Source organism: Syngnathoides biaculeatus, chromosome 17, assembly GCF_019802595.1.
Source record: "Syngnathoides biaculeatus isolate LvHL_M chromosome 17, ASM1980259v1, whole genome shotgun sequence".
Classification (NCBI taxonomy): Eukaryota; Metazoa; Chordata; class Actinopteri; order Syngnathiformes; family Syngnathidae; genus Syngnathoides; species Syngnathoides biaculeatus.
The window spans coordinates 11,166,385-11,194,337 of record NC_084656.1 but is presented as its reverse complement, the minus strand read 5'-3'; the positions used below and the strand labels follow the sequence as shown (position 1 = coordinate 11,194,337).

Below are 27,953 nucleotides of genomic sequence, written 5' to 3'. Positions count from 1 at the left end.
TTTATGAGCAGACATTTCTTATTCAACTGCAGCCAACCGATCCTGGATGTGAAGATAGCCTTTTGTCAGGTGTGTGTTCCTTACAGGTAAAAAAAAAAAAAAAAAAAAAAAAGGTACAGTAGTTATTCTGTTCCATTAACACCTTTGCTACTAGTCCACATGCTCTATAGTGTTGTTTTCAATATTTCACTAAATGTTTTCCGTTTTCAAACGCAACGTGTGACTGTTTAGCGTGCAATGTGCCGAGCAGACATGCTCAAATGATGTGATGACTGCCTTGAGCATCCTGTTTGATTGCCACCATCAGGACAATAAAGGGCACCGTCCAGTGTATTGAAATAATTACATCATGGCTATGGTTGGCTTGTCACTCATGGAAATGTCGCGGATCTATTACATAATCTATCAGCCCAGAATGCTGATAAGTGTAATGCTGTGTAACGCTTTGTTATACATAACACATGTTGTGTTATTTGATCGATGAGCTACTTTGTAGTCTGTCAATTCAGGAAAATCACATTTTGGAGATATATTTTGGTGTGTTTTTCATATTCAAAACAATTTTACAGAATTTGTAAAGACAGTGCATGCTTATCTTCAGACCATAACTATATGTATATTACAAATATGTAGCTCCTAATGTAATGATTTTGATCTATTCGGTTTCATCTTAAAAAAAAAAAAATTCAGATTGAACAAAAATCTCACAAAATTTGGAGATGCATCTTTTCATTGGACATGGGTGATGAGAGAAAGTTGAATCATCACATTCCCCCCCAACTATTTGGGTTGCTTTGCATGCAACATTGAAGCAAATAATTGCATAATGAATTTCTAACTTTTTTTTAAGTCGCTCAATAAGGTCACTAATATAAAATGTCATTTTGTCATCTACCTCGTGCAGGGTTTTGGAAAACAAGTGGATGTGTCATATATCGCCAAGCATTACAACATGAGCAAAAGCAAAGTAGACAACCAGTTCTACAGCGTGGAAGTGGGTGACTCCACCTTCACCGTTTTAAAACGCTACCAGAATTTAAAGCCCATTGGTTCCGGAGCTCAGGGGATCGTCTGGTAGGTGCTACTCGCTCTGCTTATCACGGAGCTCATTTACATTTTATTTGGCAGGGATTTCTTTTTGGGAGGTCTGTATTTAGCAGTTAATTGTTGTTTTGGGAATTAGTGGTGGGTCTTACTACACAAATGAGTATCGTAGTCATGCAGGGCAGTAACAACACAGGTTCACAAGCAGTTCAAAATAGTTAGCTGAAAATAAAGAGCTTAAAAAAATTGTTGGACAAGTTTTTGAGCTTCTTATGTGGGCCAAATTACCAGGTAATTAAACTTGTAGCATCTGCAAAAATTACAGTTTTAGGATTGAAATGGTTTCTGCCATTTGGGTCCACTTGCCTCATGTGCCACATAAAAATATTTGTATTGATTTTGGTTTTGAGCCAAGCATGGGCACGAGCTCCAGCAACTTCGGATGTCTGTCCTAATTAAAAAAATATATAAAAAAGACTTATTCTAACATAAATAAATTGTAATTACAAAGAAAAACATAAACTGTTTTGAAAGGTCATTCTTAAAATGCCTTTTGCTTAAAACAAGTATTTTATTTTTGTAACATTATGACTTAAATGTTGTGATATTCTCACTTTTGTCTTGTGATAATGTGACTTTATTCAAATAACATTACTGCTTTGATTTCAAAGTTATTCTGGGATTTTATTTTAAAATAGTACAAAAACAGTCCATAAAAGTCTGACTTTTTGCTGTATATAATTCTTTCTTGTTATAATATTTTTGGCACTGTTTCTATATAATTAATATATTATAATTATAATTATTTTTTGTGAAATAACAACATTATTCTTATACCTTGACTTTCAGTCTGTTTGGGGCCAAAAAATGAAAATATAAAATTAAATTTTTTCCAAAAACTTTTTTTATCCCCCCCCCCCCCCCAAATCCTGATCCCAAATATTTCTTCACAGTTTGCTCATCCACAAACATCATTTTTGTAATTTTCTGTCTTTTTTAAAAATGTGCTAGCATTTGCGACTCGTTTCGCACCTTACTGATATTATTGTTACATAACATTCTCATAATATTATACAAAGTATATCCTTTTTGTGAACTTTGTGAAGTTGGCAGTAATATCTAAGTATTTTCACTGTTGTACTCCATCAAATGAAGTGCTGTCAAAAGTGTTGTTAAAACAAAAACGCCAGCGGCTTTGCGCGCAGTACTTAAGTTTGAATAAACTGTTGAGGCACGGGGGCCATTTAAATTCTCCACGCTGAAACCTCGCCGTGTTTAGAACAATACGCCGGCCAAGAGGGAATCGATCTGAGCCAGTTTTGGTTGTTGTAATTCAACACACAAGTGCTGAGGCTCTTTGCTTCAAGGCGAGCACGAAACCGGCATCTCCTGCTGAGTTTCCAGCCATTTGAAGGAGTTTGCGGGCGTCGCATATCAGGCCCGCAGCTGTCACCAAGTCACGCGGTGGTGCCCCCCCCTTCCCCAACTCCCTGAAAACCTTTTTACTATCTGGCTGCCTGTTGAGAGCAAATATGGAAGTAATCTCATTTAGACTCATTAACACTTGCGTTTTATCATATACCAGAAAAGTCACCCCCTCCATATTCCCAGTTCACTGTTCACAAATGTACCTATATGCATTTGTGTTATAGGGTTAGGGTTAGGGTTAGGGTTTTGTGATGTCTTGTTACATTGCAACTTTATTCTTGTAACAATCACATTTTTTCTTTAAAAAAAATGCAGTCCTAATAGTGTTTGTTTCTCCGTAATACAATTACTTTGCTCTCATAGTATGAATAATTACGACTTTATTATTGTAACACAACTTTATGTTCATTATGTTTGGTCTTTTTCTTTAACTCCCTATTGTTACCATTATTGACAGCTGTAATTCTCATTCAGCACGTTTCGGCATAAAATTCCAACCATTGTTCTCTCTTGAATAAATATTACTTTTCCTGTTATAGTATCTGATTTTATAAGCATAGATAACCTAATTTTCTTGTTATGTTATAAGTCTATTCTTTTGACTGACATTTTCCTTCATAACTATGTGACATTTTTTCATTGTAACTTTTTCAGAACTTAACATAATTTTTCCAAGCATCAAATTATTTACTTTGGCCCTCATATCTGTGGTTAAGACATTTGTTTCTGCATCAAACGTTGGCTTTAATCCTCATGTATTACATCTTTTATCTTGAATAAATACTACTTACTATCCTCACACTACTTTTCCTTCGAGGTTTTTGACTTCATTCTCATAACATTACAGAAACCTTTTCCTGCATGAGCTGTGCCGCCTCCTTCATAGTAGATTATTTGTTGAAAAATATCTCATAATTTATGGCTTATATTCTTGCATGAACACTATTATATTCTATTGATTTATTGATCCATTTTTTCAGATGACTATTATATTGTCAACATTTTTAATCTGTAACATTGTGCTTTCAAGGCGGCACACCTGTTTAGAGCGTTGGCTTCACAGTTTCTGAGGATCGGGGTGCGAATCCCGGCACCCCTGTGTGGCGTTTGCACGTTCTCCCCGTGCTTGCGTGGGTTTTCTCCGGGCACTCCGGTTTCCTCCCATATGTTAAAAAACATACAACATTGATTAGAGACTCTAAATTGTCCCTGGGTGTGATTGTGAGTGCGACTGTTGTCTGTTTCCATGTGCCCTGCGATTGGCTGGCAACCAGTTCAGGGTGTACCCTGCCACCTGCCCAATGACAACTGGGACAGCCTCCGGCACTCCCGTGACCCTTGTGAGGATAAGTGGCTAAGAAAATGGATGGATAAATGGACAATGTGTCTCTCTGCTCTCCAGAAGGATGAAGTCTTTTAGCACTCGAGCTGCTCATGACATCATCTTCCTTGTAACCTCAGCAAGTGATGATTGGCGCCTCACTCCAATCCCTTCTGGATCCATGTGTCTGTTTTACATGTAGGCTCCACCGTTACCATGGTCACATATCATCCCTGGGTCTGTAGTCTCCACAGAGACCGAAAGAAATAAAAATAAACACACGGCCAATCCCTCAACTGTCATCCTCAAACCCACACATGAATTTATCACAACAAACATGACTCATGATTAATAAGGTTTTTATAAAAATTCTGCCTGTTTTGAGGTAATGATATTGAAGTAAGTCAATTGAAAAAAATACATTTGACTGATTGTTAGGGAACGAATAAATGACACAAATCAAGGTTAGCTTGTAGTTAGTTTAGCACAAAGAAAAATATACGGACAGTAGTGAATATTTGCCAAGTAGGTGGTCCTTTTCTACTTTTACACAAAGAATTCTTCATAAAATACTTTTCTCAAAGTACCACTGTCAGGACCAACAATAAAATGCAGTAGCATAGTGGGCCAAAAGTGTCCCATCATTTCTAAAAAAAAATAAAATATTTAAATGTCTCCTCTGCTGTGATATTTATTAGGAACTACTTAAAAACCATAAGCGCTAAAATCAACAGCATACATATTTCTGTCAGTTAACTAGCATTAAACTGAGTAGCTTCATCTCAAAAACATCACCTTTATTCTTTGACTTTCTTTTTGTGGGTGGTTAATCATAGTTCATGTTTGGTTGTTTTTTTTAATAATACCAATTATAACTATGGAGATATAGGACCTAATTAATCAGGGTAAAATTAGCCATGATAAGCAACGCAAGCGCTGTTTTAGCAGAACAGTCATACTAGCATTGTTTCTGTTTTTTCTCTGTAGCAGCACATTAACAACAAAAATGCTAGCTATCGCCTCGTGTCTAAGCTTTAGCTTCAAAACTAGCGCACTACTTTGTTTCTCGAGTGTGCTTGATATGTATCATCATCATTATTATCCTTATTTTGTTTTCAGCACCATTCTTTATGATGTAAGCTTCAGGAAAATAATAGTACTCATAACACCTCAAAGGAGCTACAGAAAAAAAAATCATACCCCTTAATGGTCACAGCTGTATCTGACTCATCAACATATTGAGCCTTTTTTCCTCTTCTTCTCGACAACCACAAAAATACGTTTGATTGTGTTTTGATATTTTCCTTTGAGAATGAACATCCCATTAAATGCTAACACGTATTGTTTTGTTGTTTTTTTGTCAATAGTGCGGGCTATGATGCTGTCCTTGACAGAAACGTGGCCATCAAAAAGCTCAGCAGACCTTTCCAGAACCAGACACATGCAAAGAGGGCGTACCGCGAATTGGTGCTAATGAAATGTGTCAATCACAAAAATGTAAGTGGCAACCCAAGATTTTATTCTTTTTTTTTTTTTTTAAAGATATTCTTCTGTAATACTTTTCTAACAAACAAAAGTGAGTGTGATGCTGCTGTGGAGAAACTAGCATTATGTCTGCATGGCGGACTTTCCCCATATGATACATAGCCCTGACCAACAAATTTTTGACCAATAACCACTAGACCAATAACCTTTGCATTTTTTCCATTTTTTGAAAATCCAAATTCTGTACCTGCCTGAAATAGCTGGGATGGATTTCAGCACTCCCGCCACCCCTTTGAGGATAAGCAGAAAATGGATGGATGGACGAATTCTATAGCTCACAGGTGTCAAATTCAAGGCCAGATCTGGCCTGCAGCATGATTTTATGTGGCCCGCGGAGGCAAATTATGTGTATCAACTTCCATGATTTTTTGTTGAAATCTGTACCAAAATTTCAAATTGTCATATTATAAATGATAAAATTGAGCTATTACAAGCATTTTTATGTGACAAAACAACAATAGTTGGAAAAACCCATTACCCTTGATTTGTGATTCCAAAACGAGTTCATAAATTGAATCTGTAAATATGATGAGGCGGTTAAATCTTTTATCGTTTCACAGCCATAACGGCCCTTTGAAGGAAACCACAAGTACAATGTGGCCCGTGACAAAAACGAGTTTGACACTGCTGCTATAGATATTTGTATTTTAAATGTGGTAGTTACTGTATGTTGTTAGTAATTACAGAATGAAAAAAAAAACCTTAATTATAGTAAAAACACACCTCCAGATCTCAAAATCTGAGAAATTTGTAATTTTACAGTGGTTTCTTAACTTTTTTTCTTCCCCCAGAGCTGTAATCATGAGGCAGCCTTCATGTCCTCAAAACTTTGTGGTTACCTATGCAACCCTATGAGTAACAGAGCATGGTGTGGTTTAAAAAAGTATTTTTGTATCATGTAAACTGACATATTTTTGATGCACTCTCTTTTCTCTTCCAGATTATCAGTTTATTAAACGTCTTCACACCGCAGAAATCCTTAGAGGAGTTTCAAGATGTGTGAGTACAGCGTGCACCTTAGTGAAGCTCTATGTCAAAAGTCTACTAACGTCAAGCTTTTTCTTTTAATTGGCATGTTGCAATGGTGTTATACACCGTGTTCTTATTGCTTTGCACTTGCCATAGTGTGAACACAACCCCTACAGTGTCATCACTGAAAGTGGGTGTAATGTAATGTAATATGATGCACCTGCATGCATCATCTTCACATACTGAGTGATGTTTTATGGTGCGTGTTTTATCTCCCTGGCTATAATTTGATACGTAACAGAATTTATTTTTTATTTAAACTTGAATATTTTGTATCCTTTTATATTTACACAAAAACACCATTAACCACGATATTGTGTAATGAAAATACGGTGACGGTGCAGTCCCACATGACTTGTCTCTAGGTCCTGTTAGTTCATGTTTGTGTATGAAATTTTTGGGAGATTTAACTATTGAAAATGAGAAACTATGTATAATACTTGTGTATATTTCAAAATATTTGTCCAGCCATCCATTTTATGAGCCGCTTATCCTCATAAGGGTCGCGGGAGTGCTGGAACCTATCCCAGCTATCCTCAGGCAAGAGGCAGGGTACACCCTGAACTGGATGCCAGCCAATTCCAGTTGAAGATATTTGTGTTCTTCTTAAACTTTTGAATATTAAAATACAGAAGTTTGTACCAAATTGTTGCATTACGCATTTTGTGGATTTCCTCTGTAAGGCTTGACTGATATTGTTCACCGACTTTTTCATACCCCTGCTCAATCTGAACATTACCCAGGTACCTAGTCATGGAGCTGATGGACGCCAACCTGTGCCAGGTGATCCAGATGGAGCTGGACCACGAGAGAATGTCCTACCTTCTTTACCAGATGTTGTGCGGCATCAAACATCTGCATTCAGCAGGCATTATTCACAGGGTAGGACAATTCATCCATCGTTTGGGACATTGTTTTGCTTTGTTTGGGATTCATGCGGCAATCTATATAGCCCCTTAGATCCTTCATCTTTAATTGGAAAAGGATACAACTGATCATCGGTATGTGTTTTATGTAGGACCTGAAACCAAGCAATATAGTGGTGAAATCTGACTGTACTCTCAAAATTCTGGACTTTGGACTGGCTCGGACTGCCGGCACTAGCTTCATGATGACCCCTTATGTGGTGACGAGATACTACAGAGCCCCCGAAGTTATCTTGGGCATGGGTTATAAAGAGAACGGTGAGAACTCACACCATTTGGATGTTGGTATAATTTAATTTTTAATTTAGATTACTGTACTTCATAAGATGCTGTTTGGTGGTGCTTATGTACTCAACTGCAAATAGGAGGAGGCAGTTTTTAAAAAAATAAAAATTAGACATTACTAGACGGCACAGTGGGGCAGCTGGAGAGTGTTGGCCTCACAGTTCTGAGCACCGGGGTTCAAATACCGGCGCCACCTGGGTCAAGTTTGCATGTTCTCCCTGTGCCTGGGTGGGTTTTCCTCCCACATCCCCAAAAACATGCAACATTAATTGGACCCTCTAAAATGCCCCTAAGTGTGATTGTGAGTGCTACTGTTGTCTGTCTCCCCGATTGGCTGGCAACCGGATCAGGGTCTACTCCGCCTCCTGCCCGAATATAGCTGGGATAGGCTCCAGCACTCCCGCAACCCTCTTGAGGATAAGTGGCTCAGAAAATGGGTGGATTAAACATTACTAGTGGTAGACTGCAATTCATGTCAAAAGTATTTCAGAGAAATGTCAAACATCAAGGTAGAATACGCCAAACAGACCTATCTATTCTTATTAAAACCTACTATTGTAGGTTTTAGGTTTTTAGGTATTAAAACCTACTATTCTATTTACTATACACTACTATTTTAGGTTTTAATAAGAGTACAAATATTAGTCAGCTTCGCTGTACATAAACATGGACACATCAACTTTGTAAGCATCTTCTGGTAAGACCATCACAAATAAATACGCAGTCTCCAAATGACCCAACCTTTAATACTGGGGCAGAAATCCATTAATAGCATCAGGTAAGATGAGCACTTTTCCTGAGCGAATGTTTACATTTTTTGGTAGTTGTCCTTACTTTGGTTATCAACCGATCAGATGGACTTAACAGTTGTGGAACATTCTGAAAGATTGCTAGTCTTTCATAGCAAAATGTAATTATCACTATGAAATGTAGAAAATAGCCAGACTGGGGAAAACAAATAAGTGGCATCGTTCCTCGGAACATGAATTTGATGGCCACGTCAAAGTCGACCGAAAGGCTTGTTATTTCCACATAATGTTACATCATCTTTAATGCTGCACTGAGAACTCATTTACAACATGCACTTAGATGCCACATTGCTGCTGTTTTGGTGGGCAAAATTTTAAAAAAGCCTCAGCCGTTAAAGCTTAAAGTCTGCGTGTGAACAAAAGTGTTGATGAACTGAGATAATGGCATTTACTCTGGGCAATTCAATTACAAATTGCATTCATTTAGCAATGTAGCTTATATGCCAACTCTGCTAAATGTAAAAAAAAAAATTATCAGGGGGCAAGACTAAAGACTTCTGCTACAATCCTGTGTCTGTAAACATGTGATAAATCTTGGTACAAATTGTATACCAGAGTTGATTAAATCAGCGAGTGACTTAATTTAATACAGCGGTCTGTTTGTGAGATGCCTTTAATATATTCATTAAAACAGCGGGATACAAAACAAAGCCCTTGCGACTGAAGCACAACATTTATATTTGTCCTTGTAGGTCGTTATGAAAGTTTCATTGAACATTAACTTGTTGGGTAAACAATGCTATTATTTATTGTCAGATGGATGGAGTCTTGCAGGGTTGCCAGGGTGCACATTTCCTGATGTTTTAATCCTACTAAATCTCCACTTTATAACTACTTCTCTCTTTTTTTAATGCACTAGCAGAACAGTAAGCTCAAATATGTTAGCTAGCCCGCTTATTAGCTGCTGCTTTGTAATGACTGCTTTCTCTCTCCTTGATGTCCTCCAGGATTGAACACTAACCTTTTGCTTTCCCTTTCTTTTTGCCTTGCCTCATGGCGTGCAGTGGACATATGGTCGGTGGGGTGCATTATGGGAGAAATGGTGCGCCACAAAATCCTTTTCCCGGGGCGGGACTGTATCCTTGCTCAAAGTGTGCTTTTTCGTTAATGGCAGGACTATTTGTGCACCATCAGGAACAAATCTGAACTCAACAACTATATTTTATACTTAAAATGTACATAAATGGATTAATATATTTTATTTATTCATACAAAAACACATAATTACATTTTCACATTAATTTATTAAGTGCTGCATATACATGATAGTATTAGATTTAATTTGTACACATTACTTGAGAAGGGTTGCGTCAGGAAGGGCATCCGGTGTAAAAATTGTGCGAAACATATATATATGTTCATCTGAGATGATACGCTTAGGCGACCCCGAAAGGGATAAGCCGAAACAAACACACACACATAGGTTTCAATAAAGATGTCCTCACTGTTCCAAAATCTTTCTAAATGACCCATTTTAAAGTTGATATAAAAATGTGTATTTCAATGATTATTTGTATGTTAATATATTTATATGTAGAGCTTTAAACACCACATTATATATAACTTTCTGGTGATGTATGCAAATTTTAAAACCCAGTTTTCTTTATGTTACTGAGATAAAAACTAACAAATTATGTTTGCTTTTAATAGAACATTTTAAATGTATTTTTTAATGTATACATTATGTAAAATGTACAAGTATTTTTTTATACTCAGACAATATATATATATGCATTTTATAGTTATTCATCGTCTCTTTATTTCAGCATAAATTCTAAATATCAGTTTATCAATATTTAGATCTCATTGGGGATTTATTTGGATAAATATACACAATTTAACTAATTTACTTTTCTTTTGTCGCTATGCACACACATTTTCAAACACTCACCTGATGTTCTCGATGTTACTGAGGCAAAAACTAACCAAGTGACACGTAAGCAATGCTTTGTTTCCTCTCTGATGAACCCTGCAACACAGATTATTATTTTTTTAATTCTATATGAAAATTTAAAACCCAGGTGTGTTTTCCAAGGGCTCACCTGTAGTGAAACTACTCCCCGAGCGAAGCTACAGTATAATTGCGTCTTCAAGATAGAATAAGGCTGTTTGTGATTGTAGCGTGCATGTGTGAGGTTGAAGACTGACACATGGTAGCTTATTAGCCATCCCAAAAAAAGTTAAGCTTTGATAAATTTACGACAGAATCTGAGCGCAACGTAGTCCACTCCATTTGACCGCAATTGCTTGAAGCCATGGTTCATCAACAATCGATTCGACAGAACTGACCATTTCACCAATTCCGGGTGGCAAAAACTAGACACTAGGAGAAAAACCCGGAGCAATTTAGATAAGTTGTCATTTTTGGTCTTTACTGTGTTTTTCAAAATTTCATTTCTTTGTATTCAAATCCTTTAAATCATGTAAAACACACCGAGTTACCTTGTGTGTGAAATGCGCTATGTAAATAAATTTACTTTGCTTCTTCTCTACCACAATAGCTTTAATGTGTTTCAGTAGGTGTGGTTGAAATTTAGAGAATTAACATGATCATCGAGGGTCAAGTAACTGATTAATGGTACAGATGTGCTTTTCAAAGGTTGAACAGATCATGAGTTATAGAGCTCACATTAGCTAACAATCACGTTTTGCTAATTTTCTCAAACACAACCTAAGCAAGCACCTCATGCATATTAGTGAGAAAATGGTTTTCCACAAATTCCATGATTGATGTTTGGTTTCTGGTCTGTCCCTTTTGAAGTGGTTACTCTACCCCAAGGCAGTCCTGCGGTATTCTCTGTAAAACTATTTACGACATCCTCTCGTTCCTCCTCACACACACAGGTTCCACTTGATTCATTTGACAATTCAAGAAAGAAAAAAAAATGCAAAAAAAAAAAGAGTTTATCTGGTGGTACAACTGTAAACAAAAACAAAAGTTTCTTTCATCATTTTCAGTTCAAGTCAACAGTATCATTCTTAATGATCGATTAAATAATGATGCACGTCCCTAAATATACCAGATGTTAACCAGATATACAATGAATTAAAAAGGTATTTGAACACCCTGCTATATTGCAAGTTCACCCAATTAAAAATTATGGAGGGGTCTGAAATTTTCATCGTAGGTGGATGTCCACTCTGAGAGAAATAATCTAAAAAGAAAAATTCCGAAATCACAATGTATGATTTTTTTTTAATGATTTACTTCTCTGAAACAGCTGCAAATAAATATTTGAACAGGTGAGAAAACAAATGTTAATATTTGGTACAGTAGCCTTTGTTTACAATTACAGAGGGCAAAAGTTTCATGTAGTTGTTCACCATTTTTGCACACAGTATTATCCACACAGATCTCTAGATCAGACAGGTTTCTGGGCTGTCGCTGAGAAGCACAGAGTTTCATCTCCCTCGGGTTTAGGTCTGGAGACTGTCTAGGCCACGCCAAAACCTTGATATGCTTCTTACGGAGCCACTCTTTGGTTTTCCTGGCTGTGTGTTTCGGGTCATTGTCATGTTCATAGACCCAGCCACGACCCATCTTCAGTGCTCTGACTGAGTGAAAGAGGTTGTTCCCAAAATTCTCACAATACATGGCCGCAGTCATCCCCTCCTTAATACAGTGCAGGCGTCCTGTCCCATGTGCATAAAAACATTCCACCCCAATCCCTAAGAGTAGGGATGGTGTTCTTGGGATGGAACTCATCATTCGTCTTCCTCCAAACACGGTTAGTGGAATTATGACCAAAAAGTTCCATTTTGGTCTCAACTGACCACAAAAAAATTGTCCTATGACTCCTCTGTATCATCCAAATGGTAAAAGGCAAACTCAAGAATGGCAAACTTAAAGTGCGGGTGACATCCCTATAAACATTCTAAAATAGATATTGTAATGAAAAATACATATAACAGTATTCACTTCAATATCTACACGAAAAAATAAATGTGAGCGGATCGTGCGTCATCCATGCACAAAATTGCGTAATTGAGTGTCCCTCGACATCCAAGTGGTCGCCATATTAGTCGCGTCATCTGTCCTTGACGTCACCGTCACTTCCGTCGTTGAAAACGTGCAGTGCCTGCTACTACGGAAACCGAACAACAGAGATATTCGGATTTTTCCAACGCCCCTTCTAACACGGAAGTTTTTTTCGAAAAGGACAACACCACACAACCGAGTGAAGTTACCAGGGCAATATTACACTATTGTTTCGAGCCATATTCAGATGATATGCCATCACGGCCAAACCGCATCCCATCCGATCCACTTCCGCAGCGTAGATGAGCCATCGCGGCTCATCGCAGCCGGCCGGTGCTGCTTTGTGTTCACAGTCGGGACGGCGCGCTTCATGCTCGCACGCGACTGAGTAACGCATTCTTGGCTGGGTTCTTCTGCGTCCGACGCATAGCCTTCGCGGAAGATTTGACCGTCGAACGCGGCGCCTCAGCCGGTGTGGCTGAGTTTCGGCCCGCCGTCCTATATAAGGAGGGGGTGGAGCCGGGCTATGTTGCAGGCTGAGACATTCTTGGCCGGGCGACGCGCACATCGACACATTTCATACGCGGATCTTTTGTTACGTTATGAGAGAGACCGATTACGTGGTCTGCCCCAAACTATTATTTTTTTTAGTAGCTGTACGCGCACATCAACACATTTCATACACGGATCTTTTGCTACGTTATGAGAGAGACTGATTACGTGGTCCGCCCCAAACTATTTTTTTCATTTTTTAGTAGCTGTATACACACCTACCTGGTATTTGGAACCCACTAAGCTCTCGTCCTCTGCACCCGTGTAATCCATTTTTCACAACGAACAGGGTCTCTTTCAAACTTATGAAGGGTAATTCCATTCTCCCGAGTGTTCAAGCAATGTCCAGCAATGCAATGAGCCGGCATTTTGGCTAACACTAAGGAACAACGAGCTACCTTCGCGGAGGTAAAACTAATGGAAACAAACGAGTCCACGAGGGGGCGCCACTGTCCTTTACGTCACTTCCTGCTTCTTCTCAACAACAAATTCCTGAAAGGATTTTCATGGCGGGAGTTACAAAAAGCTGTATACGTTAAAATCATGTTTTGTGGTGAAAAAACACAGGGGACCATATTGGCTGTGGGTTTTTCATTAATAATACACCAAAAATCATCCGTTTGACGACACTTGAGCTTTAAGAAGGGCCTTGTCATGTGCTGGTTTAAGCAGGGGAACCTTCCGTGCCATGCATGATTTCAAAGCATGATGTCTTAGTGTATTACTAAGTCACCTTGGAAATGGTGGTCCCAGCTCTTTTCAGGTCATTGACCAAGTCCTGTCGTGTAGTCCTGTGCTGATTCCTCACCTTTCTAAGGATCATTGAGACCCCACGAGGTGATATCTTGAATGGGGCTTCACTCCGATTGAGACTGACTGTCATGTTTAGCTTCTTCCATTTTCTAATGATTGCTCCAACAGTGGACCTTTTTTCACCAAACTGCTTGGCAATTTCTCCATACCACTTTCCAGCCGTGTGGAGTTGTACAATTTTGTCTCTGGTGTCTTTGGACAGCTCTTTGGTCTTGGCCATGTTACAAGTTTGAGTCTTACTGATTGTATGGGGTGGACAGGTGTCTTTATGCAGCTAACGACCTCACACAGGTGCATCTGATTCAGGATAATACATGGAGTGGAGGTGGACTTTTAAAGGTAGACTAACAGGTCTTTGAGGGTCAGAATTCTACCTGGTAGACAGATGTTCAAATACTTATTTGCAGCTGTATCACACAAATAAATCATTTAAAAAAATCATACATTGTGATTTCTGGATTTTTCTTTTTAGATTATCTCTCTCACAGTGGACATGCACCTATGATGAAAATTTCAGACCCCTGCATGATTTCCAAGTGGGAGAACTTGCAATATAGCAGCATGTTCAAATACTTATTTTCTTCACTGTATATTAGGATATTACTAATGCTTGAGCAGAAGTTAGTAATTGACTATGACGCATTCCCACTTACATACAAATTTAAATTCGACACTGTAAGGCAAGCTAATAAACAACTACAGTATGTTTGCTGTGAGTGAACCCGTTAGCTTTCAGCATTTCAACTATAGGCGCATTCCAACCTGAAGTATACCAAGAACTAAAAGTTCCAATGAGTGTGGTTCATTGTTGCAGTTTCTTGGAACTCTTGAAGGAAGCACCAACACCGCCCAACAGGATGTTTTTTCTCTTCTTGGAACTACGTTTAGACAACATTTCCCATTATAGTAGATATAGAGATACAAGCATAGATACTGTAATTCCCGGGTCAAGCCTTTGTGGCTGTAATCAAATGCATAACGGATCCTTGGTTTATAACAGTTCTTTATATGTTGACAGGGTATCTTGAATGTGTAAACTAGTCCAAACTACACACAGAAAGGCCTCAACAGATATTCAAACCCAAATCTCAGAACTGTGAGGCAGAGGTGCCAACCATGAGGCCAACATGCTGCTGCTTGACAAGGTTATGTGGCAGTAATCAGAGTTTGTATGTTTTTTTTTTTTTTTTTTTTTTGCGTGAACCCAGTGGACATGTGGTCAATTGGCTGCATCTTTGGAGAGGTGATTAGAGGCACTGTGCTCTTCCCCGGGACAGACCGTATCCTTCTGACGTCCAACACTGCCCGCCCACCCTTATGATGCCGCCGCTCTCCAACTCAACCTGTGAATCAACCACTGAGTGAGAAAAAAAGATGATGTTGGCAGCATGATGACATAATTTCGACATCTCTAATAGATCATTCTGGCATTGTGAGGAGGTGTGTGTGTGTGTGTGTGTGTGTGTGTGTGTGTGTGTGTGTGTGTGTGTGTGTGTGTGTGTTTGGGGAGAGGGTAATCGGTCAGTTGGGAGTAACCACAACTCAGATGTTTTTTTGTTCAAGGGCAGACCTTATTTTAATTGCAAGTGTTCACAATTTTAAGTAGACCTTCCAACATCGAATGAGATCCAATGCAAAAAATAAATTAAACTGTTTTGTAGCTAATTATCCTTTTACAAAACACTGCCCAGAAGAAAATCAGCAAAAGCATAAACGTGATTTCCTGTTCGTTATCCCGATTGTTCTAGAATATTGCCAGTATGTGTGTATTAGCCTTAATCCCGCATCAGACATTGACCAATGGAACAAGGTGATCGAGCAGCTCGGTACACCGTCGCCGGAGTTCATGAAGAAGCTACAGCCGACTGTGAGGAACTATGTGGAGAACCGGCCCAAGTATGCTGGCCTCACTTTTCCCAAACTCTTCCCGGACTGCCTCTTCCCCGCTGACTCCGAACACAACAAACTGAAAGGTGAGAAGACAGCAAAAGTGTATTTTTCACACACACACACACACACACACACACACACACACACACACACACACCACACACACACACACACACACACACACACACACACACTAAAATGGAGATATACGATATATATAATGTGTTATTTCATAAAAGTACTGCAACATGAATGTCAATTTCATCGCGTCTAAGGCATTTTGCATTGTGTGTGAGCATTAAGATAGCAGACCTCAGTTGTGAGATTGGGTTACATACGCAAAATGTAATTCTGTTTGTTTTACGTTTAGTTTCACAGAAAACTTAAAATGGCAGTGGCAATAAACAACTTGAAACAAGCACATGCCTCTTTTATCATAAATCTGCCAAACTGCGGGTTGCCTTGAAGTGCGCTGGTCCCACAGCAAGCTCTGGTACCTCAAATTGTTACTTGCACCTCCAGGCAAAAAATAAAAATGGAAAATTGGGAGGTCGTATCTTAAAACTTACCTTTGGTGACTCGTAAATCCACGTACAACTGCAGTGTAGTAAACAGCCAGACCCTTTCCTAAATCACACTAAGCTACAGTGAAGAAAATAAGTATTCAAACACCCAGCTCTATTGCAAGTTCTCCCACTTGGAAATCGTGGAGGGGTCTGAAATTTTCATCGTAGGTGCATGCCCACTATGAGAGAGATAATCTAAAAAGAAAAATCCAGAAATCACATTGTATGATTTTTTTTAACGATTTATTTGTATGATACAGCTGCAAATAAGTATTTGAACACCTGAGAAAACCAATGTTAATATTTGGTACAGTAGCCTTTGTTTGCATTTCCAGAGGTCAAACATTTCCTGTACTTGTTCACCAGGTTTGCACATAGTGTAGGAAGGATTTTGGCCCACTTCTCCGGTTTTTCCGGACCCACTCCTTGCTTTTCCTGGCTGTGTGCTTTGGGCCTTTTTCACATTGAAAGACCCAACCACAACCCATCTTCAATGCTCTGACTGAGGGAAAGAGATTATTCCCCAAAATCTCACAATACATGGCCATGGTCATCCTCTCCTTAATAATAGTCATCCTGTCTCATGTGAAAAAACACACCCCCAAAGCATGATGCTACCACCCTCATGCTTCACAGTAGGGATGGTGTTCTTGGGATGGAACTCATCATTTGTCTTCCTCTAAACACGGTTAGTGAAATTATGACCAAAAAGTTCCATTTTGGTCTCATCTGACCACAAAACTTTCTCCCATGACTCCTGTGTATCATCCAAATGGTCATTGGCAAACTTAAGACGGGCCTTGACATGCGCTGGTTTAAGCAAGGGAACCTTCCGTGACATGTATGATTTCAAACCATGACATCTTAGTGTATTATCAACAGTCATCTTGGAAACGATAGTCCCAGCTCTTTTCAGGCCATTGACCAAGTCCTGTCGTGTCGTCCTGGGCTGATTCCTCACCTTTCTAAAGATCATTGAGACCCCAATGAGGTGATATCTTGCATGGGGCTCCACTCCGATTGAGATTGACCATCATGTTTAGTTTCTTCCATTTTCTAATGATTGCTCGAACAATGGACCTTTTTTCACCAAGCTACTTGGCAATTTCTTCGTAGCCCTTCCCAGCCATGTGGAGTTGTACAATTTTGTCTCCTGAGTCTTTGGACCACTCTTTGGTCTTGGCCATGTTACAAGTTTGAGTCTTATTGATTTTATGGGGTGGACAGGTGTCTTTATGCAGGTGCATCTGATTCAGGATAATACATGGAGTGGAGGTGGATTTTTAAAGGCAGACTAACAGGTCTTTGAGGGTCAGAATTCTAGCTGATAGACAGGTGTTCAAATACTTATTTGCAGCTGTATCACACAAATAAATCGTTAAAAAAAATCATACATTGTGATTTCTGGATTTTTCTTTTTAGATTATCTATCTCAGAGTGGACATGCACCTGCGATGAAAATTTAAGACCCCTCCATGATTTCTAAGTGGGGGAACTTGCAATAAAGGACGGTGTTCAAATAGTCATTTACTTCACTGTACATTTCCTGCTCAGTGGTTACCACTGGTGCCATTTTGTGGTGACGACATCAAAAAGCAAAACACACCTGTGAGTTTAATCCTTCCGGAGCTAGAGTCTCCTGAGATTTGCTGACGTGACACTCGATGATGGCCGCCAACTCCAAAATGTTCCAGCGATTTATTTTCTTGCGACTTGTCTGCTATGACATTGAAGCTGCTGCCTTGTAAAATATTCATCAGTCTAGAAGGTGGGACCACACGGTCATAAAGAGGAAGTGCACGTGTCACAAAAGAAAGAAAAATTGAGTGACAAAGTTTCCCCTTGACTGAAGCAGGTTGCATGGATTGATAAATGGATGGATGGAGAAATTTAAGAGAGCACCGAGAGGCATCAATTTACAGCTTTACCATCAGTTCAATGCAGAAGCAGCAGTGGGAGGAAGCGTATTCGTTTTACTAAGCCTGCAGTTTGTCCAATGTGGTAGTGTAGTTATTTATAGTGGTGATCGGAGGAGTCACAGAGGGAGGGTAGTCGATCTATCGTACCTGAAAGCGTGAACCATTTTGATTGGAAGTGGACATATTAAAGTCCTTTTGATCATTTCCAGCTGTCAGAGATTCATTAAGATTAGATTAGATTAGTTTTTTGGTCTAATTGCAACTTCATTTGAAGCATGCACTGGATGGTAAGCAGATGGTGGATTCTTTGTTATTGCAAGAGGCTGGATGAAAAACTGGATGTCTCATAAAACACACACAAAAAAAAAACAGAAAGTCAGCCACATTCCTTTGAAGCAGCCATTTTAAGGTGCTTGAAATTTGCCCTCGAGCTATTAGTCTGATTGCTACCAAATTTGAACCTCATATACTAGACAAATGGAGTCTTGTTGTCACATTTTGCTTACCATGGCAACATAACTTAATGACTCTATACAACACAAAAAGACAAAGTTAGCCAGTTTGATCTGAAGCTGCCGTTTTAAATCATTTTGGCCGTTAAAGATGAATGGCTCAGATATGTGGTCTGATCATGACCACAAGATGGGCGAGTTTTTGTTTTGTATTTTGTCTGTTTATTCCTTTAGATACCCAAGTTTCCTTGAAAATTCCAAATGTATTATTATTAGTTTGAAGGTAATTTCCTAGTATTCTAGAGATTTACCATATTTCCCAGCCTACAGCGCACACCTGGTTATAACCATCACCAAGTACATTTGTAATGGAAATACAATTTGGTACATACATACGCTGCAGTTGTGTAAAAGCTGCAAGTGCCAACAATGAAACCCACATTTAAACATGAGATATTTACAAAGAAAGACAGTACACAGAAAGAGTTTAACACTAACGCTAGCCGCGCTAATGCCAGAGCCATGCTAAAGCTAGCGTTAACACTAACAGGGCTGCTTAAAATAGAACTTACCGGTAATTATCACTCAGACACGCCAGTAACACAGCAGCAACACGCTAGCACGGTCCTAACACTAGTGCAGTGCTAACAGGGCCAGTAAAACTCACTTCCTCGGCACATATATTCCACCGGTCTCATTCGTACCTTTTCCGCTCGAGTTCCCCCTTGCGGTCATTAGAAAAAAATGTGCAAATTTGCCGCATCACCGCATAAACCGCAGATTGAAAGCGTGAGAAAAAAAGTCACGGCTTGCAAGCCGGAATTTACAGTTGTTTGAAAACCACAAAGAAAGTCAGCCGTTTTGTGCTAAAACAGCCATTTCAGGGACATCTGGCCCTTTCAAGGAATCTATCCTTCAAAGACAACCTCGTCCTTGAGATTTGTCAGATTGCGGGGAAGCCTAATTTCATCACCACCTATCCGCTTTGTGCCACGTTCAGATGTCGCAGCACACTCGCAGTCCTGCATCCCATTCATCACCTGTCCCTGTTTTAATCTGCATCATCTTTTTCAACAAACCGCAGCAAGTCAAGCCAGGGACCTGCTGTCCAAGATGCTGATCATAGACCCAGCTAAGCGAATATCGGTCGACGAAGCGTTGCAGCATCCCTACATCAACGTGTGGTACGACCCGGCCGAGGTGGAGGCGGTGAGTAGGCCGCGAGTTGACCCTTTCCTCACCCATCTGAAAAGCTTTAGTTCCCTGACAATTTGAATAAACCTGGATGATAATTGCGATTGCCAGCACAAAAACATCAAGCATCTGTGATTGCATAAGTGTCCAAATTAAAAAGGTTCTTGCCCCCGACATAGAACAGCGATACAGTGTTTGACAGGAACCCGTCAAAATTTGAGACTAGTTGAGAACTGGAAACTATGACGTCAAGCACTTTCAAATTCTCATGTTTCGGGTCCCCTGAATGTACTTTGCTGCCACTTAAACAGGATTTCTGATTAGAAATTAATGTTGTGCTGTTCGTGATGTTCTTCATCATCAATGCCTCATTCGTGTGAGGTGACAGCGAGATTGGGAAAAAGCCTACCAAAAATAAAATAAAAATGAGATTTTCTTTCCCTTCCTATTCGAATACTATCTGACAAATATTTGCACTTGCCTCTGATGTTAACTGACTGTATATCTACGATATGAGTGGCCTTGTTCAACACCTGTTTTGCTGTTTTCCCCCTTCTCTAATGTCACCTCATGCTGATGAAGGCCAGGGATCTCATCCAAATATCCATGGTAAATGACCACCACCGCTTCTGCAAAACTCTCCCTCGCTTCTCTTGAAACAATATGCTGATTGAATGTCAAAAGTGACTCTCGGACCGTGACTTGTGTGAGGATATTTAAAAAAAAAAAAAAAAAAAAAAGGCCTGGAAATCATATAGTGAGATGGAAAGCGCCACGAGAACTTTTCTTCCTAAATCAACCATTCCTTTTTCTAAGTGGTTTGTTTCTCTCCATAGTTGTTTAAATTAAGAACGTTGTATGTGTATTTATTACCTATGCATGTCTTTGTGTGCATCTTTTACACTCTAAAAAGGTCCAATTGATTGTTTTTGTCTCGATTTGTTTAGAACGTGCCGGTATGTTATAAGTACTGTATGTTCGGCATCATGAAAGGAGCTTGTTTGCAAAAATACACTGAAGAAAAAGGGGGAAAAAAAATTCTCATTTTCACCCAAACATTGAATGAACAAAAATGTTCACTACATTTCCTGCGTTTTTGCAAATAACCTCTGGTCGTAGGCTTCCACTTAACCATAGAAAAAAGACATTTTATGAGGCTCGTTAACATGCTTCTAAATACACACGACTAAAGTTGCCATGCTTTCTTTGTAACTTTGCAGCCTCCGCCTCAAATTTATGACAAGCAGCTTGATGAGAGAGAACATTCCATTGATGAGTGGAAAGGTGAGACACATTCTTCTTCTTCTTAGTTTATATATCATATTCATGGTTTTCATTACTTCATTCACAAATTACACCTTTTGTAATTTATGTACGAATTTTGTGTATCATTTTAAAATAATGTGAGTATGCTTTTTTTATTTCTTATCTGACTGAAACAACATGCTGCTGATAGTACCACAGGGCTCATTTCTCAATCCTCGCTCATTTCTTGTTTTAAATATTAATGCATTTTTTCCATCTAATTATATTATATGTATCATTATGATTTATCAACTTACCACCACTCCAGAGTTGATCTACAAAGAAGTGATGAATTTTGAGGAGAGAACGAAGAATGGCGTAGTGAAGGGACAGCCTTCACCTTCAGGTACTCTCAGTGCATAAGCCTAAATCGCTCTGTAAGTCAATTTTATATACAACCTTAATGGACCCTCGAATATTCACACACCCCATTGTCTTGTCTCCTTGTCTCCTTGTCTCCTCTTTACTCATCTTTAATGCTAAATGAAGTGCTAAGCGATAACGTATGATCAAAATGTCTTTTTATATAATATAAAGAGAGTATTGTTGTATCTATTGTGACTTGGGTTCTTGGGATAAGTTCAGGCCTATTGGGTAAGTGCCATTTTTTTTCATTTTTATGATTGAGCCCTATGAACTCTAACGATAAGAGTGATACAAATGTGAACTTTGAATATGTTTATGAAAACTGCTTTCATTAGCATTTCAATGTAAACCCTAAAATCGCAAAGGCCTGAAAGCAAACTTTTCAATATTTTGTAAAAATCATTAGCAATTCCATGTAATGGAAAAAAATTTAACTTTTAAAAACACGTCGAAGTTTTTATTTTTGTAATCTGTAAAAGTTAGCATTTCTGTGTAAACGTTTAAAACACAAACATCTTGTAAACAATGAAAAGTGAAACACTTGAAAGTGCAAATATAGGAAGTCCCAAACGTATTGTTTTTGCACACCATTGCTATGTAAACACTGTAAACAAGTAAACGTTTGAAAGTCGGTCTCAAAGTAGTCTTATTTTTTATAAATGTCAACACTGGTGATATTTGAAACATTTGTATGAGAATGGTAAACATGCAAAAACTTGAAAATGGGTCCCAAAATACACATTCTCCTTTGCATTTCCTTGGAAAAGTTAAACATGAAAACATTTGAAAATTGATTTCAAAGTGGACATTTCATTTCTCTGTCGTTTTAAAAAATGTTAGCGCTCCCATTTCTGGAAAATATGCTAAAAACACAAACATTTGAAAACAGGTCCGAGAGTAAACATTTTTATCTTAGTGTTAGAATTTCAATGGAAAGGATAAAAAAGGCAAACGTGAAAACAGACCTCAAAGTACACATTTTTGAAAAACCTCTGTTAGCATTTCCATGTGAAGCCTGAAATGTAATCTAACTGACATTTAATTTGTCTCAATGTGGAAGTTAGTTAAGGTCTACTAATATTTATGAGTAAATGCTGAAATTGCAATTGCCAGAAATTAGGTCTTTTGATTATTATTAAATTAGGATTCCCATTTCCAGGTAAATGCAAAAAAAAAAAAAAAGTGCGTCACGAATAAGATCTTTTCAAAAACACCTAGCATTAGCATTTCTGTTTAAACTCTGAAAATGCAATTGTATGAAGGTACAAATATTTCAAAACAAGTGTCAAAGTTCACTTTTTGGAAACACCATTTCAATGAAAACCCAAACATCCAGAAGCCCAGCGAACCCCTGCCTATTCGCGGTCCGCTATTCACAGATTCACCTATGTACCTTTTCACATTTTTTTTCCCAGTGGAACCTACCCTGAGCTGCAGTATTAACCTACTTGCATTTCTTATATCTATAAAGATATAAGATGGCATGAAATATTGTCAAGGCCCAAGGAAAGTATTAATTGAAATCATGGCTTTCAACTGAGACGTAAGATTTTTGAACGACTGCTAAGAGCGACTAAGTTTAGCCTGAGGTATTATTGTTTAATCAAATAATCTGTACACATTTTTTAAGGGTAATTTTGTGAAATGACTGAAAGAATATGACATTGTTTTGGGATAGTTTTTGGTATATTCATGGTTTAATCAATGATTACATTACGACAGTTGAAGCTCATCATTAGCATTAGCTAGCGTACAAGCACAAACTGACGCAACGTCACACACAGGCAAATAAACAAACTATGGAAGGAAATAAGTGCCACAAGGATTTGAATTTGAAATGCCACAGAAAATGGGATTCGAATTTGAAATGTAAAGTGATCACATTTTCAATAGTTGTATTTCAGTACAACTTTTCAATGTTAACAATTCAACTGCCCAAAATTCGCTGTCTGAAATTTACCATCTGTGCCACCAGGCAGGGTTACTTCAGGTCAGAACCGAACACCCAGCCAAGTCGCCAGGTCGTTATTCCGTATCAAGGTCCAGAAAGTGAGCCACATCCGCCGGGGCGCTCCACAGGTGTTCCACCGTCACCGTGGTCAGTTTTTGAGCACAGTTGAAGAGATGATGCGTACCGTGGCGGGGCGACGTCACACAATGGGCATTTATCGACGATGTTATTGTCGAGTCGATGCCAATAGTTGTTGAGCGTGTGACAACAGCCTGAACGGAGTTGCGATAGCGTCGATCTCACGGGCCGCGGGAGTTGTCTTTTGGATTCGGCTACTGGAGGCAGGTAGCCGCCCAACACGATGTTGGGTTTGTAGCCAGCGATCCCGTCAGCTACGGCAGTTCGATGGATCGCCGAGGCGAGTACGAATGGTCCTACCTGAAGTAACACTGCTTGGTGGCACAGATGGTGAATTTTAGATAGCAAATTTCAGACAGCGAATTGGAGCCAGTTGAATTGTAACATTGAAAAGTTCCACTGAAAGACAACTCATGAAAATGTGATCACTTTACATTTCAAATTCAAATATTTTTTTCTGTAGTACTTCAAATTCAAATCCTGATAGCACTTATTGACACCTATAATGAACTACCACTTTTCAGCGAATAACTGGAAAGGTCCCCGAAAAAAAAAAGAAATCTGCGAATATGCCGAAAACCACATACGCAGGAGTTCAATAGGTTGAATCCCGCCGGACCCAAGTCCCCATAGCCACGCTGTGATGTGTTGTCGTCCAACACCCGTGCTCCCCCACCGCCCCCCTTCCCCATGTGGCACGATTGGCTCCAAGGTTGGCTCGGACGCTCTGTACCTTATAACCGCGGCGCCGCCGTTGCTTCCCTCAGCGCAGGTGCAGCCGTGAACAGCACTGAGAGCCTCCCTCCGTCCTCGTCCATCAACGACATCTCGTCCATGTCCACCGACCAGACCCTGGCCTCAGACACCGACAGCAGCCTGGAGACCTCGGCGGGACCGCTGGGGTGCTGCAGGTGACTAGCCGCCTGCCTGCGCAACCCCGCCTTCTTCCGCCGCTGAGGAAGAAGAAGCAGTGGAAAGGCGAGGCGTAGGGGGCGCTATCGGAAAGCAAACACAAAATGGAAAAAATGTCAATCAATCAATTGGACGTGACCAGGCCTGCGCATTGCCATGCTAAATAAAAACAACAACAGCGGTATTTAAAGTTATACTCACATGTGGATGATCCTCGAGTTGCTTTGCTAATATTAGTCCACGTATATTGCATACAAAAAGCAGCTTTGACTTGCATCTCCTTTAAATGTAAAAGCTGGCTGCTGAGCCCCTGCCCCCCGCTCCCTTCAAAAGGGCCCAAAAAGCATTGATATGCTCCTGTCTTTGTCCTCATCATGTGACCTCTCTGCTGTAGTTTATCCAAAATAGCCCTCACAATGTTTATAAACACACCTCATCATGTAAATAATGTAATTGTGTACAGTTGAAGGGCAAATGGAGTGGGACTAACGGCCAGTATGCTGGAGGCTTCTTTTTCATTTTCGTTTCTTTTTTTTCTTTTTAATTTGGCTGGTTTATTTTTCAAAAAGCAAATCAAATTATTTTCTATGTCAACCTGAGCCATACAATTGCATTTTAATAACATGCTTGGCTTTTACTTTAGTATAAATAAATCAATTACTGTTTAAAACACAAGAAATAAGGGAAATGTTTTTTGTGACTAGAAAAGGTTGACGAAAATATTCAGTGTAATATGAAAAAGTCGTACAAAACTGAAATTACATTCAATTAGAATAAAATGACACTTTTTGGAGAGTGTAGCAATTATTTCTTAAATTCCTTATTTTAGAATATTGATGCACCTTGCCACCCGAATTGCTCCCGCGGAGTGTTGCATTCGTGCATGATTCGAATATTCATTTGCAATAAGTCACCTTACACCAAAAACAGCCATTCAACACTTTGCATGTCAGTGATCAAAGTAACACAACATTAAAGGGATTTTCAAGTCATGTGTAGTTTACAGTGCAAGAAAGTCTAAAATTGATTGAAAATTGATTGATTGATTTGATGCAAAACGGGAAATATACATTTCGGTGAGCATGTAGTCGAATCAATACTATCACAACATCGTGATGCATCACAAAGGTTATTTAAAACAGCATAAGCATGATTATTAAAACAAAGGACGTTGATACATACTCTACTGTGAAAGATAATGTTATGTTGCTAGACTGAAATTTTGTCCTAACTTTACTTGAAGAGAGATACTTCATCAATACATGGAAATTTCTATATAGTGGTAATTGATACTGGGAAAATGGCTTCAATGGTAGCGTCCAGTCTGCGCCAATCCAGAAATTCTCTCGTCTACTTCCATACTCCATGAACCAGGAAGTAGCCTGCTAGCTAGCTAACACAAAAACACAAATATGACACTTTGGTGGAGGTCTACGTTCTACTGAGTAACATTCTAGTGAAAATTTGCTATTATAATAACGAAATAAACAAATGTAATGGTGACCCAAGACTACTGCACAGTATTGTATCCTTAAAATGACTTATTTTGTCTTGTAGTAGCTGGCAGTGGCAAGTGCCTTTTGGTGGTGACAACTAGTACACTAGTGTTTTAAATTGCACGGCAACATGATACATAACTTAATTTTGCCTTAAAACTAGCATATAATTGGTAGAAAGGTCAGGAATAAAACATTTTGGTTCACAGACCTTATTCAGTTTTCGTTCATTTATCTCATGGCTTGGCTGTGTAACTACTTCATTTAATTTTTTTTTTTTTTATTTTAACAGTTCAATGTTGGGTGTTTAAACGAAACTTTTAAAAAACACACACCAGAGGTCCTCCCAAAAAAAAAAAAAAAACCAAATAATTAAAAAAAATATCGCCAACTTGACGTACACCTGCAGTACCTTGGAAGGTCTGATAGAGGGAGGAGTCTCCGAAAATAAGCTACAGTATCGGTGTTGCATTCAGGGTCCGCTCGGTCGGAGCTATTTCTCTTTTTAAACAGGGTGCAACGTTCCACTATACATACCCCACCCCTGGCCCCATTCTCACAGACTTTTATTTTTATTTTGTTGCACAATATTGGACATTGTTAAACAATTACACAATTCTGTATCTTTACATCATCTGGCCCACTTTTTTTCTGTATTATTATTTTCCTGAATGTATTTTACTTACCTTGTTGTGATAACTAGACATTAATGGAATGGGTTTTGTTTTTTTGTTATTGTTTTTTTTTGCCCAAAAAAGATATAAATATAGAATTATTGAAATAATAAGTGATGTCAGCCCTTATGGTGGCACATGATTGGTTGGGCTGCGACAAAAGAGGGTGGCCAATTCCTCTGCATGACAAATGTGATCGTCACATTTAATTTCAAATGAATACATAATAATAATTTCAATTCATTCAGAATTTACATTTCTTCACCTTCAATTTGATATATTAAAAAAATAATCCCATTTATTTATTTGAAAAACAGTACATTTGTATCTTGAACTCTATTTCATTTGCTTTGTATTTAAATCATTTTTGGCAACAACAAAAACATTTCCATACATGACAAGACCTTGAATCCTTGCTGGCTTGTTCGCACTGAATGTAAACGTAGAAGCGAATCATTTGTCATCACTGTATGATTATGTTATGTGTGTGTGTGCGCGCGTGTGTACACGTGTGTGCATGCGTGTATGAGATTTGAAATAAACCAGCAAGTCAACACAATCGGAACTGAAAACACAATTTTCTCAAAATCTTGTGTTGATTTTTCCTTCTTTGGGGAATGGCAACAAGATGTTGTGTGTGTGTGTGTGTGTGTGTGTGTGTGGTGTGTGTGTGTGTGTAAAAAAATGACATGTTTGGTCACATTGAAATGTAGAAGTAAAGTCAGTAGATCAGGAATGGGGAACTTACGGTTTGCGGGCCATTCATGGCCCGGAGAGCACTTAATCGGGTCAGCCATGCAAATGTAGAAACCATCAGAGGACGACACGGTTCTCCAGTCCTGGTTTAAAGCAGCGACAAGGCTTCATTTTCCTCAAACGGGATCTTTTCATTGATTTAATTGTCATCTGAAAATTTTTCAGGACGCGAGATTTTGTTGTCATGTTGTAAATAGCAACAGTCCAAGAATGCAATAAAAGCAGTCGCACAGACAGCGAGACTAGCGTCTTAATTAAAAGGTGAACTAAGTTGCTGGCATTCGATGTATAGAACATTTGAATCATGTGATGTTCTTCTACAATTTTCCTTCTTTTACTTTGTACTGTTTTCATCAATCATTCTATTGGGTTGACAGTAAATGAAATCGAGTTTCCTGCTGATGATCTCAAAAGCTTCAGGCAAATAAAGTTAAACAATTGCAAAAGATATAATTCAAAACAAAAAGAGATAAAAACAGAGCTGTTACTCCAAACACATTTTAAAGGAACTGTGTATGTAAAAACAAAATAATAGTACGTAATGTATGTGATTGAAAATAAAATCTTTGATCTTGGACAAATTGTGTGGTCTCGTGTTTTGAA

At 38.8% G+C, this 27,953-nt stretch overlaps 1 protein-coding gene and 1 long non-coding RNA gene across 4 annotated transcripts; one reads left to right on the top strand and one right to left on the bottom strand.

The window, feature by feature from the left end:
* Positions 1-27,854, top strand: mapk10 (mitogen-activated protein kinase 10). 3 transcript variants are annotated; one of them, XM_061801703.1, is made up of 13 exons: positions 1-69; positions 905-1,074; positions 5,161-5,290; positions 6,279-6,337; positions 7,111-7,249; positions 7,386-7,551; positions 9,392-9,463; positions 15,522-15,704; positions 19,643-19,767; positions 20,335-20,361; positions 20,973-21,036; positions 21,326-21,403; positions 24,285-27,854. In XM_061801703.1, exons 1-13 carry the CDS (start codon positions 4-6, stop codon positions 24,425-24,427), a joined length of 1,422 nt encoding a protein of 473 aa, XP_061657687.1. In that variant the 5' UTR covers positions 1-3; the 3' UTR covers positions 24,428-27,854. The 3 variants fall into 3 exon arrangements, with proteins under 3 accessions (XP_061657687.1, XP_061657689.1, XP_061657688.1); XM_061801705.1 differs by lacking the exons at positions 9,392-9,463; positions 20,335-20,361 and adding an exon at positions 14,940-15,011 and having other exon boundaries at positions 4-69; XM_061801704.1 differs by lacking the exon at positions 20,335-20,361 and having other exon boundaries at positions 4-69.
* Positions 15,279-17,914, bottom strand: LOC133490955 (uncharacterized). Its single transcript, XR_009792319.1, has 2 exons — positions 17,794-17,914; positions 15,279-15,697 (listed from the first exon to the last, which is right to left on the bottom strand). It is a non-coding gene; the product is annotated as an uncharacterized LOC133490955 (long non-coding RNA).
* Positions 27,855-27,953: the final 99 nt, after the last annotated feature.